The sequence below is a fragment of the Belonocnema kinseyi genome, chromosome 5 (assembly GCF_010883055.1).
Source record: "Belonocnema kinseyi isolate 2016_QV_RU_SX_M_011 chromosome 5, B_treatae_v1, whole genome shotgun sequence".
NCBI lineage: Eukaryota > Metazoa > Arthropoda > Insecta > Hymenoptera > Cynipidae > Belonocnema > Belonocnema kinseyi.
In genome coordinates this window covers 142177854-142191364 of record NC_046661.1, presented here as the reverse complement: position 1 = coordinate 142191364, position 13511 = coordinate 142177854, and the positions used below count along the sequence as shown (strand labels likewise).

General features: G+C 34.9%; 1 protein-coding gene across 2 annotated transcripts; it reads left to right on the top strand.

Annotated features, from left to right (window-relative positions):
* The first annotated feature begins 587 nt into the window (after positions 1-587).
* LOC117172590 lies at positions 588-13142 on the top strand. Of its 2 annotated transcripts, none has more exons than XM_033360673.1 (2): positions 588-2922; positions 12447-13142. In XM_033360673.1, exon 1 carries the CDS (start codon positions 896-898, stop codon positions 2867-2869), a length of 1974 nt encoding a protein of 657 aa, XP_033216564.1. In that variant the 5' UTR covers positions 588-895; the 3' UTR covers positions 2870-2922; positions 12447-13142. The 2 variants fall into 2 exon arrangements, with proteins under 2 accessions (XP_033216564.1, XP_033216565.1); XM_033360674.1 differs by lacking the exon at positions 12447-13142 and adding an exon at positions 10967-11079.
* The last annotated feature ends 369 nt before the right edge of the window (positions 13143-13511 follow it).

Sequence of the window (13511 nt, the reverse complement as noted above, 5' to 3'; positions counted from 1 at the left end):
CCTAATTAAATTCTTCGAATTTCTGAAATTCCCGGAATTTCTGAAATATTCTTAGTTCTTTGAATTCTCTAAATTCCTTAAATGAACTGAAATTCTCTAAGATTCTTGAATATTTGAAACTTCCTGAATTCCTTGACTTTCCTAAAATTCTTGGATTCCTTGAGTAGTTTTAATCCCTACTTTTCTTGAATATTCCGAATTCCGTTAAATTCCTGAATTTCTCTGAATTCCCTGAAATCGTTTAATTCCTTTAATTTTGTTTATTCTCTGAATTTTTTGGAAGTCCCTAAGTTCTGAGAAATCCCCGACATTCTCTAAATTCTCGTCGTTTCTTGAATTCCCTAAATGCTCTGAAATCCCTGAAATATTCTATCATCATGCACTCACGATATGTAAGGAATTCAAGATCTTCTCTAAATTTCCTGAATTCCTTCAATATTCTGAATTCTGTGTAGTCTTCTGAACATCACTTGTTCGTCTGAATGATTCTGAATTCCCTAAAGTCCCTGAATTCCTACAACTTGTTCTGAATTCGTTGAATTATTTTGAAGTCCTTGGTATTTATCTCAATCCCGGATAGGGCCTTTGACCGGGCCACCGGGCGCGTCCTCGGGTTGCGGATAGAGGAGGCCCTGTACCAAGGGTTTCTGCTGAATATGGTTACAAAGATAAATAAGCAGTCGCGGACAATGGTCCAGGGATGGTCCCGAAGGAAAAACCCCCAATTCAAGGTGTTAACTACCGTGCCGAAGGATGAATGGTACCAGGGAATGGTATCTTAAAACGGTGTCTCTGGGATACCGGGCAACCTCCCAGAGCAATAGCGCCTTATCTCTACATGCGGGGCTCTGTAGGGACTGACCACATATTTCCCTAGCTACTCGTGGGAACAAAAATGGATGCTTTAAGAAATATACAAAACCCTCATTGGGAGTTGGAATCGATCCCTCCAACAAATTCATCTTCTGGGGAGAGGATGAAATTTAGGCGAGGAAGAACTAGACTGTCGGGCGCTGCAAGGAAAAGGCTAAAACGCCAATTGGCGCAAGGCCTCACTCCAAACATACCCCCTTTATACGACAGGCCGAGCTTTGACGGGCCGAGCTTTGACAGGCCGAGCTTTGACAGGCCGAGCTTTGACAGGCCGAGCTTTGACGGGTCGAGCCATGAGATGGAGCAGGAGAGGTTGTTGCTAAGAAGCCCAAGAGGCCCAACGGTATTGTGCAGCCAGGCTCGGGAGTGGCTGGAAACTGCCGAAGAAGCTCAGGCGCATACTTTGGATCGTATAAGTGGTAGACTGTTGTTTAGTGATCCTGCTGGTCAAATGGAAGATAGGTTCTTAAGACAACCCATGATCCAAGCTGATAACAGGGATCTATACCAGAGAACTATAGATAGGTTCTCAAGGGAGCCCATGCGCGAAGCTAATGACAGGGAGCTATTCCAGAGAAGCAGAGATACGTTTTTAAGGGAAAACATGCGAGAAGCTGATGACAGGGAGCTATACCAGAGAACTAGAGATACGTTTTTAAGGGAAACCATGCGCGAAGTTGATGACAGGGAGCTATACCAGAGAATTAGAGATAGGAGCTTGCTTCAACCTGTACGGGAAACTGACGACAGGGAGCTGTACCAACGAACTAGAGATAGGGGCTTGCAAGAGCCTGTACGGGAAACTGATGACAGGGAGCTGTACCAGAGAACTAGAGGTAGGAGCTTGCTTGAAGCTGTACGGGAAACTGATGGCAGGGAGCTGTACCAGAGAACTAGAGGTAGGGACTTGCAAAACCCTGCGCGCGAAGCTGATGACAGGGAGCTGTACCAGAGAACTAGAGATAGGGGCTTGCAAGAGTCTGTACGGGAAACTGATGAGAGAGAGCTGTACCAGAGAATTAGAGATAGGAGCTTGCTTGAACCTGTACGGGAAACTGATGACAGCGAACTGTACCTGAGAACTAGAGATAGTGGCGTGCAAGAACCTGTCCGCGAAGCTGATGACAGAGAACTGTACCAGAGAACTAGAGATAGGAGCTTGAGTGAACCTATGCGCGAAGCTTACATCGGGGGACCAAACCAGGCATCTAGAGATAGGGGCTTGCATGAACCTGTGCGTGAAGATGGCGTCAAAGGGCCAAACCAGACAACTAGGAAACCAAGAATTCGAGTAGCGCGCGCTGCAAGGAGAAGGTTAAAACGCCAACTGGCGGGAGGCCCATCGTCAGAGGATACTCCAAAGAGACCAAATTTCCAGAGCAGTTCACCGAAGGATGCCAGGGAGCAGGAGGTGTTACCAAAAGACCCAACTGACTCGTGCAGTCACAGTTTTGAAACCAACCTGAGAATGGCTATCGTTCTCGAGGGTTTCCCGAAGGTCAAACTCAATTCCGACCAGGCAAATGCGATTGAGACAGAGTTGGAGAGAAAAATAGATGAGTTGAAGCCAGGCGAGAGAAACCCTCTATTCGAAGATTGCCGCTACAAGAACGATGCTCTCATCGTCGTCTGTGCTGACGAGGCTACCAGAGGGTGGCTCCAAAAAGCCGTTGGCCAATTACAGCCTTGGGAGGGAGCTAGGCTCAAGCTGGTCAATAGCAGGAGACTCCCAAGACCAGTGAAGCTGATCGCGTGGATCCCCGGGGCTTTCGTCGAACCAACGGCAGCTCTTAAAAGAATAGCGGTCCAGAATCCTACCTTGAGGGCGGAAGGATGGACTGTTGTTGACGTCAAGGCGATTAAGAAAGTTACCCAAATTGTTATGATTGCGGAGCCAGGAGTGGCAGATGCTCTTCGAAAAATCGACTGCAAGCCGTATTATGGTTTGAAGAGGATCAACATCAAGATCCTCAAAAAACCCAAGGATGTAGAATAATCTGCATCACGGTGATAAAGGCCAAAGCTGCTGGAAGGAATCAAGTAACAAGGGTGAGTTTTTAATATAATATCTCAACAATAATAAAGATCTTTATTAAAAATTTGAGGAATGATAGCGAACATGCTAACGGACGTTCCTGAATTCTTCGTTTGCGGAATAATTAAAAATTATTAATTTATTTAATTTGATTAATGTATGTGTATTTTAAGGTTATGTGTGTTACAATTCTTCCCAGCTTTACCTACAAACTACGCAATATTTTTGGCTGAAAACTTGGAACAAGCAAAAAAATATAGTAATGAATGCTCTCAAACTAACCTTGTTTGACGAAAATTAAAAAAGCTTATTTCATAAATTATTTCTAAGTCGCTACCGACAGCATTGGTACGAAAGAGACCTACATTATCGGAATGGCAGAGAGTTGAAACCCGACCCTAACCTCAAAATAGTGCACATGTTCAACATTTTTATTTAGCAGAATAAATTTTTTTTATTATTATCCCTGGAAAAAAGAGTTCAGGGATGTGCTTTATATTATTGTATAGCATATCTGAATTTAGTTTTTAAAAATTTTAATTTTTGTGGAAACAAACTCGGGGTATCACATACCTTTAACTGCCGATTTAATATTATTCAGGGTGTCTGCTAGCCGGGAAAGACGGAAATAGCCGAGAATTAACTTTCAAATCAAATCGAATTAAAGTCAGATTAAATAATTAAATTTAAAGTTTTGGAAATTGTATAATTTTTTGTTAATTGTGATTTTTATTTCATTATGACATTTATTTCTAAATGTTACTAAAGATTACTCAGAAGAGAAAATTTTAATTGCGAGTTATTTTTTAACAATAGGAAATAATTCAGTTCGTAATATTTTGCTGTCACACTATAATTTTGTTAGGAAACTGAATTATTTCAACAAGTTTTGGGAAGATTCAAAAATAATTTAGAACCTGAGACAATTTGAAAACATTTTAAACAAAAGTTAGATTTTTGAAAATTACTCACAAGAATATATTTCGAAGCTTCAAAAAGATTCGAAAATAATTTAGAACTTGAAAAAGTTTTCAAAATTCTAAAATTTCAAGATAATAAAAGAAATATCTTCTGTGAAATTTTAAAATGATTTTTTATGTTGAAAGATTAATTTTAAGAAAATATATCAAAACCTTTTAAAATATTTTCAAAAAAGAATCCGTAAGGTTTTAGGTAAATTTTTTTAATCATGCAGAATTTTTTTTAAATGCTAGGAAAACATTTTTAAAGTTTCAAGAAAACAATAAACTTGGATTAAGATTTATGGAAAAATTAAACATTATTTTTATTCTTAAAAATTAATTTTTCAAGAAAATTTTAGGATTTATTCGAGTTAGTTTAAAATTTTAAAGATGTTTAATAATTTTTATCTTAATAGAAATTTCATCTTTTTGGTCAAAGGTGCAATTTTTTGGTAATATTTCATCTTTTTTGGTTAGGGATTGAACTATTTGTTTTAAAATTGATCTTTTCTAGTTTAAGCTCAACATTAATTTGAGAAAAGTAATTATTTTTTGAAAATTTATCTTTTTGTTTGATAATTTAACTATTTCTTGGAAAATTCACTTTTTTTCGTTAATTAATTATTTTACCTGAAAATTTAACTGTTAGATCTTTGGTTGAAAATGGAGTTTTTATAGTGGCAAATTAAGGTATTATGTAAAAAAAAAAGTTTGTTTTTTGTAGAATATAATTGTTTTTGGTTAAAAATTCACATTTTCGGTCTGAAAATTGAACTGTTCAGTCAAAAACTAAATTATTTTATTTAAAATGAAACTATTTACCTACAAATTCTTTTTTAGTATTAAATTTATCTAGTTGGTTTAAAATTATATTATTTGGTTTTAAATTAACTTTATTGTTGAAAATTAAAATTTTCGGGTTAAAAAATTGAACTATTTTGTAGAAAATTGGTCTTTTTGGTAAAAATTTAATTTTTTTTACAATTGGTCGAAAAATAATATTTTTTGTTAAGTATTCATTTGCTTTGTTGAAAATTCAATTTTTCTAAAAATAATTTAAAATTTAAAGATTTTAAAAAATTGTTAACACAATGGGAATTTTTGAAAATTTCAAAACAAGACTTAGAAGCGTTTCAAGAATTTTGAAATGTTTCAAATGAATAAAAAAATTTCTTTAAATTTATATGCAACAATAATTGATTTTTTCAGTTGACTTAAACGATTATAAAAGTGATTTTAGACCAAAAATATGATAGTAGAGTTTTCAATTAAAAGTAATTAAATTTTTAAATCAATGGAAGAATTTCTAACCAAAAAAGATTAGTTCTAAACCAAAAAAGATTAATATTCAATAACGAAAAATAATTTTCAACAAAGTAGTTCACCTTCAGCCAATTTGTTGAATTTTCCACTAAAAAATATGGGTTTTTAGCAAAACAGTTGAATTTTGAACAATATAATTAAATTTTTTCCATAGAGTAGAATTTTTAACCAAAAGAGTTGAATTCCTAACCTAAAATATAGTTGTAATTTCTCTTCCCCCACTCACCTTTATTCCTAATTTTTTCCCCTGTTCCTCCCTTTCTTTACCTCTCCCTTACCCTATTTGTTCTGACACCCTCACTCTAAATTTTCCTTAAATCCCCTCCTCTAACTTCTCCTACTTCCTCTCTTTTCGCCCCCCTCCTGTTTTCCTTTTTTACCCTTTTTTCCTCCTCTTATTCAATTAATTTCCTCTTTCTGTCATTTTCTTTACTTCCCCTCTCCTCGCTTGCCTTACTCCTCTCATTTATCCTACTTTCCCTCTTCCAATTTCCCGTACTTCCCCTTCCCCCGAACCCTCATTTCTCGTACTTCGCTCCTCATTTCTCTTGCTTCATTTGCCCTCCATCATGTCCCTTACTTCCCCTTCCCTCGACCCACTTATTTCCGTTTCCTTTCCCTACTTTATTTCCCCTCATTTTCAGTACTTTCTGTCCTCCAATTTTCACTCAATTTCCCTCATTTCCCCTCCTTGACAAAACAGTACGACAGACAAACATGTTTCCTACCGAAACTAAAGGGTTTTTCAATAGGCACGCTACAAAAGTAGACCGATAGTGACAACAAACGACGCATTATTTTTCCCGCTCTTTTGACATTTCTCTTCAGTAAGGTTTGCCATTTCATCATGGAAAGATATACGATCCAACGAGTTGAAATTATTAAAATTTACTACCGAAATTCGGAATCAGTGGCCTCAACTTTAAGAGCGCTACGTCCAATTTATGGTCGTCATAATCGTCCTGCCAGATCAATAATTGAGCGTCTAGTGGAAAAATTTGAATCCACAGGTACAGTGCAAAATGTTCCCGAGCCAGTGGGACAAAGAAGTGCCCGTAGTGTCGATGAATATGGCTGCCGCTAGCGCATCAATTGAGGAAGACCCAAATCAGTCTCTCACACGTCGTTCTCAAGCCTTGGGCTTATCTGTGACGTCGTTGTGGCGTATTATGCGAAAAAATCTTTGCCTACATCCTTACAAGATCAAATTGACGCAAGAACTGAAGCCGCTTGACCACCAGAAGCGACGTATGTTCGTGAATTGGGCTGAGCAACAACTTGAAAATGATCCGGATTTTCATCGAAAGATATCTTCAGCGATGAGGCTGATTTCTGGCTTAATGGATTCGTCAATAAGCAAAATATGCATTATTGGTCAGACAGCAATCCACACGAACTCGATGAGTCAACATTACATCCCGAAAAAATTACGGTTTGGTTCGGTTTATGGGCCGGCGGCGTCATTGGGCCGTACTTCTTCCGTGCTGATCAAGACCGGCACGTTACTGTGAATGGGAATCGCTACCGCTCAATGATAACCGAATATTTTTGGCCCGAATTGGATGATATGGACTTGGACAATATGTGGTTTTATCAGGACGGCGCCACAAGCCACACAGCGAATTTCACAATCGATTTATTGAAAACCAAGTTTGGTGAGCGTGTTATCTCACGAAATGGCCCAGTCAATTGGCCGCCTCGGTCGTGCGATTTGACGCTGTTAGACTATTTCTTGTGGGGCTACGTCAAGTCTATGGTCTATGCAAACAAGCCAGCGACGATTGATGAACTTCGTACGAATATCGAACGTGAAATGTCATCAGTATCGGCCAAATTATGCTTGAAAACCGTCGAAAACTGGGTTCAGCGTCTGCACTTCTGCAAGCGTGCCCGTGGTGGCCATGCAAAAGAAATCGAGTTCCGTACATAATGGCATCGAATGTACTTTCACATGAATAAAGAATTTCATTTATATCCAAAACCGTTTTTGTTTTATTTAAAAAAAACTTTTCTAGCGCTCTTATTGAAAAAACCCTTCATAAGGGTTTCTAGCTGGGGCTTCGAAATCCTACAAATTCTAGGGTTTTAACCAAATTCTAGACTAATTCCGGTTTTCTCAGTCATTAGCCACCCAGAGTAGTAAGGATAAATTCCGATTCGAATAACATTGCATAAGATTTCTATTTATTCTATATTTATGTGTTCTTCATTCGCAAATTTTATGCAATCTATGATTTACGAATAAAAAAATGTGTGTCTCGGCACGCGCGCCAAAAGTGTAACTTCGAAAGAATGTTTAAGTAGAATGCAATTTAAGGAATTGATGGAAATCAAGAATTCGCGTAATTGAAGAAATTCAATGAACTGAAGGAAATCACTGAATTCGTTCAATTCCGTGAATGCCATGAGTTCCTTGAATTCTCTGTATTCCGTAATTTTAACGAATTCCTTGGCTTTAGTGAATTCACTGATTTCCTTGAATTTAGTAAATTGAATAAACTCTATGAATTTTTTGAATGCCATGAATTTGATAAATTCCTTCCTTTCCTTGAATTCCATCAATTCTTTTAATTTCATAAATAACCATGATCAGCCCGATGCCACGCTGGATTTAAGAAATACAATAATTCAACGAATTAAAGGAATCCAATTAATTCTCTGAATTCCTGGAATTTGATGAACTCCTCGAATGCTGTAGGGATTCCTTGAATTCTGTGGATTCCATAAATTGACTGAATGTCGTGCGTTCCAGGAATTTCTTGACTTTTTCAAATCCTTTAATTCCAGGGATACCGTCAATACTGTGAACTCTGAGGATTCTTTCAATCCTCAAATTCGCTGAATTCAGTGACTTTAATAAATTCCGTGATATTCATAAATTTTTTAGTTCTGTGTGGATTCCTTGAATTTTCTGGCTTCCATAAATTTTCTGATCTAATGCACGCATTGCTTTTGCGGAATTCTAAGCTTTTTACATAAGAATGAGAAAAATCGAATTTACAAAATTCGGTGAGTTCCATGAATTCAGTATATTTACTGAATTCTGTGTCTTCCATGAATATCCTAAGGCCTAGAATTCCACGGACACCGTGAATTACATGAATTCCGTGACTTTTATGAAATCTTTAAATCCTTGAATTCAATTAATTCCCTGAGATCCCTGAGTTTCTTGAATTCTTGGGGATTCCTTGATTTCACTAAATTTCATGCATTCCTTTAATTCCTTAAATTCCATGCCATTCTTAAATCCTTGAATTCCACGGATATCGTGATCTCTATGAATTCTGTAAGTTCCATGAATTCCTAAAATTCTTGACCTCAGTAAATTTACTGAATTGCGTGAGATCCATTAATTTATTTAATTCGGTGGGGATTCCTTGAATTCTGTGGATTACATGAATTCGCTCAATTTCATGCCTTCTATGAATTCCATGACTTTCTTAAATCCTTGAATTCCATGGATACCGTGAATTCTATGAATTCCGTAAATCCTTGAATCCCAAGGAGTCAGTCAATTTATTAAATTCCGTAAGGTCCATGCAATTTTTTAATTCTGTGGGGATTTCTTGAATTTTGTGGTTTTGTGAACTCACTGAATTTTGTGCCTTCCATGAAGTCCATGAGTTCTATGAATTCCTCAAGTATTTGAATTCAGTGAATTTAATTAATTCCGCGAGGTACATGAATATCATGAATTCAGTAAATTTACTGAATTCTGTGAGATCCATGAATTTTTTTAATTCTGTGAGAAATCATTGAATTCCACAAATTCACTGAATTTCGTGCATTCCATGAATAACGTTTCAAAATTATTATCTGCAAATTTCATACAGTTTGGAGCATTATTTACGGAGATATACCGTTTTAACTTTTTGAACTTAAACGCGTTTTTCTCGAAACAAGGTTTTCAATGTCGGTGAGTAAGATATCTCAAGAACGGTTTTGCCGATTGCTTTCAAATTTTTATGAGTTATTCAAAATATAACGCCATTTCGTGAAAAAATAATATTTTCACATCTAGTTTCGTTCAATCCCTGGCAAAAATTGTCTACTAACGAATGAAGTTGGATTTTTTATTTCAGATGAGTCACACTTGAGCATTTTTACTCACCGCAAAACGTTTTCTTTTCTATCACTTGTAGATTTACTGTAGCGCGCTTATTCGTGACTTTTTTTTTCGCGAAAAAATTATCATAGTTTCTTGAAATATGTGGTAATTAAATGTTAAAACATTCGTAAAAAAATAAATAAACCATTCTCCATAAAAGAATGTAAAAAAATCGCTTATTTTTTCACCCGAAAAGGTAGACATCCTTGAATTCCATGGATAACCTGAACTCTATCAAATCCGTAAGTTCCATGCATTCAGTATATTTACTGAATTCCGTGAATTTAATGAATTCCGTGAGTTCCATGAATTCATAAATTCAGTGAATTCTTTAAATCCTTCAATTTCATGAAATCACTTAATTGACTGAATTCCGTGAGTTCCATAAATTCCATGCTTTCAATGAATTCAGTGAACTCACCGAATTCACTGAAATCCTTGAATTCTCTGGATTCCGTGAATTCTATGAATTTCTTAAATCCTTGAATTCGATGGATACCCTGAAATCTATTAACTCAGTGAATTTCATGAACTCCTTAAATCTTTAAATTTAGTGAATTTACTGAAATCCGTAAGTTCCATGGATTCAGTAAAATTAGTGTATTCCGTCAGTTCCATGAATTCCTAAATTCCGCGAATTCCTTAAATTCTTTAGTTTAAGTAATTCACTTAATTTACTGAATTCCGTCGGTACCATAAATTTCATGCTCTCAATGGATTCAGTGAACTTACCAAATTCCTTGAAGTCTCTGGATTCCTTGAATTGCATGAGTTTCTTAAATCCTTGAATTCCATTGATATCCTGAATTCTATGAATTCCGTGAGTTCCAGGAATTCCTTACATCCTTCAATTTAGTGAATTTACTGAAGTCCGTGAGTTCCATGGTTTCAGTAAATTTACTGATGCCCATAAATTTACTGAAGTCCGTGAGTTCCATGGTTTCAGTAAATTTACTGAGGCCCATAAATTTACTGAATTCCGTGAGTTTCATGAATTCCTAAATTCGGTAAATTCCATGAATCTCTTAAATCCTTCAATTTCACGAACTCACTTAATTTACTGAATTCCGTGAGTTCTATGAATTCCAAAATTCAATGAATCCCATGAATTCCTTCAATCCTTCAATTTCATGAATTCATTTAATTTACTGAATTCCGTGAGTTTCAAAAATTCCATGCTTCCAATGAATGCAGTAAACTTACCGAATTCCTTGAATTCTGTGAATTTCTGAAATCCTCAAATTCCATGGATACCCTAAATTTGATTAATTCCGTGATTTCCGTGATTCCGTGATTTAGGGAATTTACTGAATTCACTGAATCCCGTAAGTTCCATGAATTCCTAAATTCAGTGAATTCTATCAATTCCTTAAATCCTTCAATTTCACGAATTCACTTACTTTACTGAATTTCGTGAGTTCCATACATTTCATGCTTTCAATAAATTCAGTGAACTCACCAAATTCTGTCGATTCCTTGAATTCTATGAATTTCTTAAATCCTTACATTCCATGGATACTGTGAATTCCATGAATTCCGAGAACACTATTTATTCCAAGAACTCTATTTATGCCAAGAATTCCTGGAGTTCCATGAATGTCATCAATTCTTTTAATTCTATGAAGAAACCGCAAAAATTACTGCTTATTTTTTTATTTTTTTTAGTTTTTTAGTTCCTATTCTGGTCCCTCTAATAGCTTAATTGGAAAAACACCTGACCGGAAATGAGAAGTTTTGTGGCTCGTTTCCCAATGGAGTGAAGACGGAGTAGGATCTTTTTTCAGGCAATAATTTTAATAAATTAATCCGTTCAATATAAATATGCTTTCGAAAATGTATTGTTTTTTATTATAGTTAATAATTTATCAATTAACAAACATTGAAACCTTTATAGTTTAATTTCCATTTTAACCCTTTGCGGCATGGTCGGGAATACCGTATTCCCACCTTTTTTCATATTATTTTTTGCGATTTCAGAGTAGTTTTTATTGGATTTTACACAGGTTTTTTTTAATTTCATGCTCGCAGGATGATAGAAAATTGAAATTTTTTTGCGAAGGGTCTAAATTTTTTAAATAATTTGTTAATACTTATAAACAAAGATGAAAAAAAGCCTTTTTTATTGAAAAAATTCATTATTGAAAAAACTTTCCATTATATCCTTATGAAAATGGGTTCTTAAGGGTTTTTGGGGTCGCTGAATACGAATCTGGCCTCATTTTGACAATTCAAAATGGCGGATTTAATATGGCTGCCGAAATTGGGAATATTTTTTGATTTTATCTGAAAATTGGTATACAGGGGGTTTTGGGGTCAGTGATCACGAATATGAACTCAGATTATGGAAATTTAAAATGGTGGATCCAAGATGGCGCCCGAAACTTGGAGAATTTTTTCTGAAAATTGGTATACAGAGGTTTTCGGGGTCGCTGATCACGAATCTGAAATCAGATTTTGAAAATCCAATATGGCGGTCAAAATAATAAAGTTTTCTGAATTTTTTTAAAAATTAGTGTACAAGAATTTTTGGAGTCACTGATCACGAATCTGAATTTAGATTTTGAAAATTCAGAAAATTGGTACTAATCCATGTTTTAGGTGAGTAGGTGTATATTTTTTCAAATCTCAATATTCTAAATATTTGTCATTTTGAATACAGATTCAAGATCAGCGACCCCCTGCCTGTGCCACCTTTCAAAAAACAATTTAGAAATATTTTGAATTTGGATCCGCCATTTTGAATGTTGAAAATCTAAGTTCAAGTTCGTGATCAGAGATACCAAAAACCCCTGTAAACCAATTTTCAAAATAAAAAATTCCAAAATGTTGGCCGCCATTTTGGATTTTTAAAATCCGAGTTCGAATTCGTGATTGAAAAAAACCCTGTATACGAATACTAAAGAAAAATCCAAAAATATTCCAAATTTAAGTTGCCATATTGGACCATATATAACGTTAGCCGCCATATTGGACCCGCCATTTTGAATTTTCAAAATCTGAGTTCAGATTCGTAATCAGCGACCCCAAAAACTCCTATGTACCAATTTTCATGAAAACTCGTTTCCCTGAAAAAATGTATGCCGGAAAGGGTTAAAGAGTTGAGAAATTGGAATAAAAAAATAATAACTTTTTTGTTTTGTTTCAGATGCACCATATGGAAATTCTCCTAACAACTTATATCAAGAATATGAAAAATATCTATCTTTTTTATTTTTAAGACTTTCACTTATTTTTCTCGTTTGAAGAAGACTTCAATTAAAATATTATCAAGGACAAAAAAAGTTGTAATTAATATAAATGAAATGTTCAACTTATGTTTTAATACATTTTTTTGTTCTTCCGATAGTAAAACGATTATCGACATTAAGGTAAAAATATTTTATCTACCCATTTACAATGTTTTACAATTTTCAGTTTTACATATCACAATACATTTCGTATCATACACACTTCGATCGATAATTATTTTTTAATCGCTAAATGTCAATTCTTAAATACACTTGAAATTGCCAATCAATTAAAATTTGCAATTGCAATATTAAAATGTAAATCATTAGAATTTGTGTTATATATTATCATTTATTCAGAAGAAAAACAATGGAAAAAATGTAAAAATTGTTATAAACGAATTTGTGTACTCGTTAATTGTACAGAAAATGTACAATCTTGTCACCTATTGTTAGAAAATTTCAGAATAAAGATTAGGATACTGTTCAATTAATATTCACCCGATTTTGCTTTTTGTCTGATATCGTAAAAAAAAACTTCGAACATGTAGTATTAATGTAGTGTACGCTGGATTGTGAAGAAAAAAGAAACAATAAAAATATTCTCCCGATTATATCTGTAGCAAATTGTATTTTTATAAAGTCTTTGAATGGGAATTTAATTAACCCTAAATGGCCACACTTCAATAGAATATCAAACAGGGCACAGTGGGTGAATTTTACCCAAGCTCCAAAAAACTAAGATCCTGCAGTAATGTTGAGTTCTAAAAATCTAAAAAAAATATGTAGGTATTCTTCAAGGTTTTTAAAAAAGGTTCAATAGTTGTTGTCACCAAAATTGTCCATTAAAATATTCTAACATACCAGCAAAGTTGAAGTAATCAACAGACTACGAAGAGTTTGAGAAATTGTTTGGGTGAATTTTACCCGCGGTGACCATCTAGGGTTAAAAAACCGGAAATTTACTTCTGATCGGAGTAAAA

Bases quoted from the DNA above. Each gene is read 5' to 3' on its own strand.
- LOC117172590 (XM_033360673.1), top strand. From the start codon at position 896: ATGGATGCTTTAAGAAATATACAAAACCCTCATTGGGAGTTGGAATCG.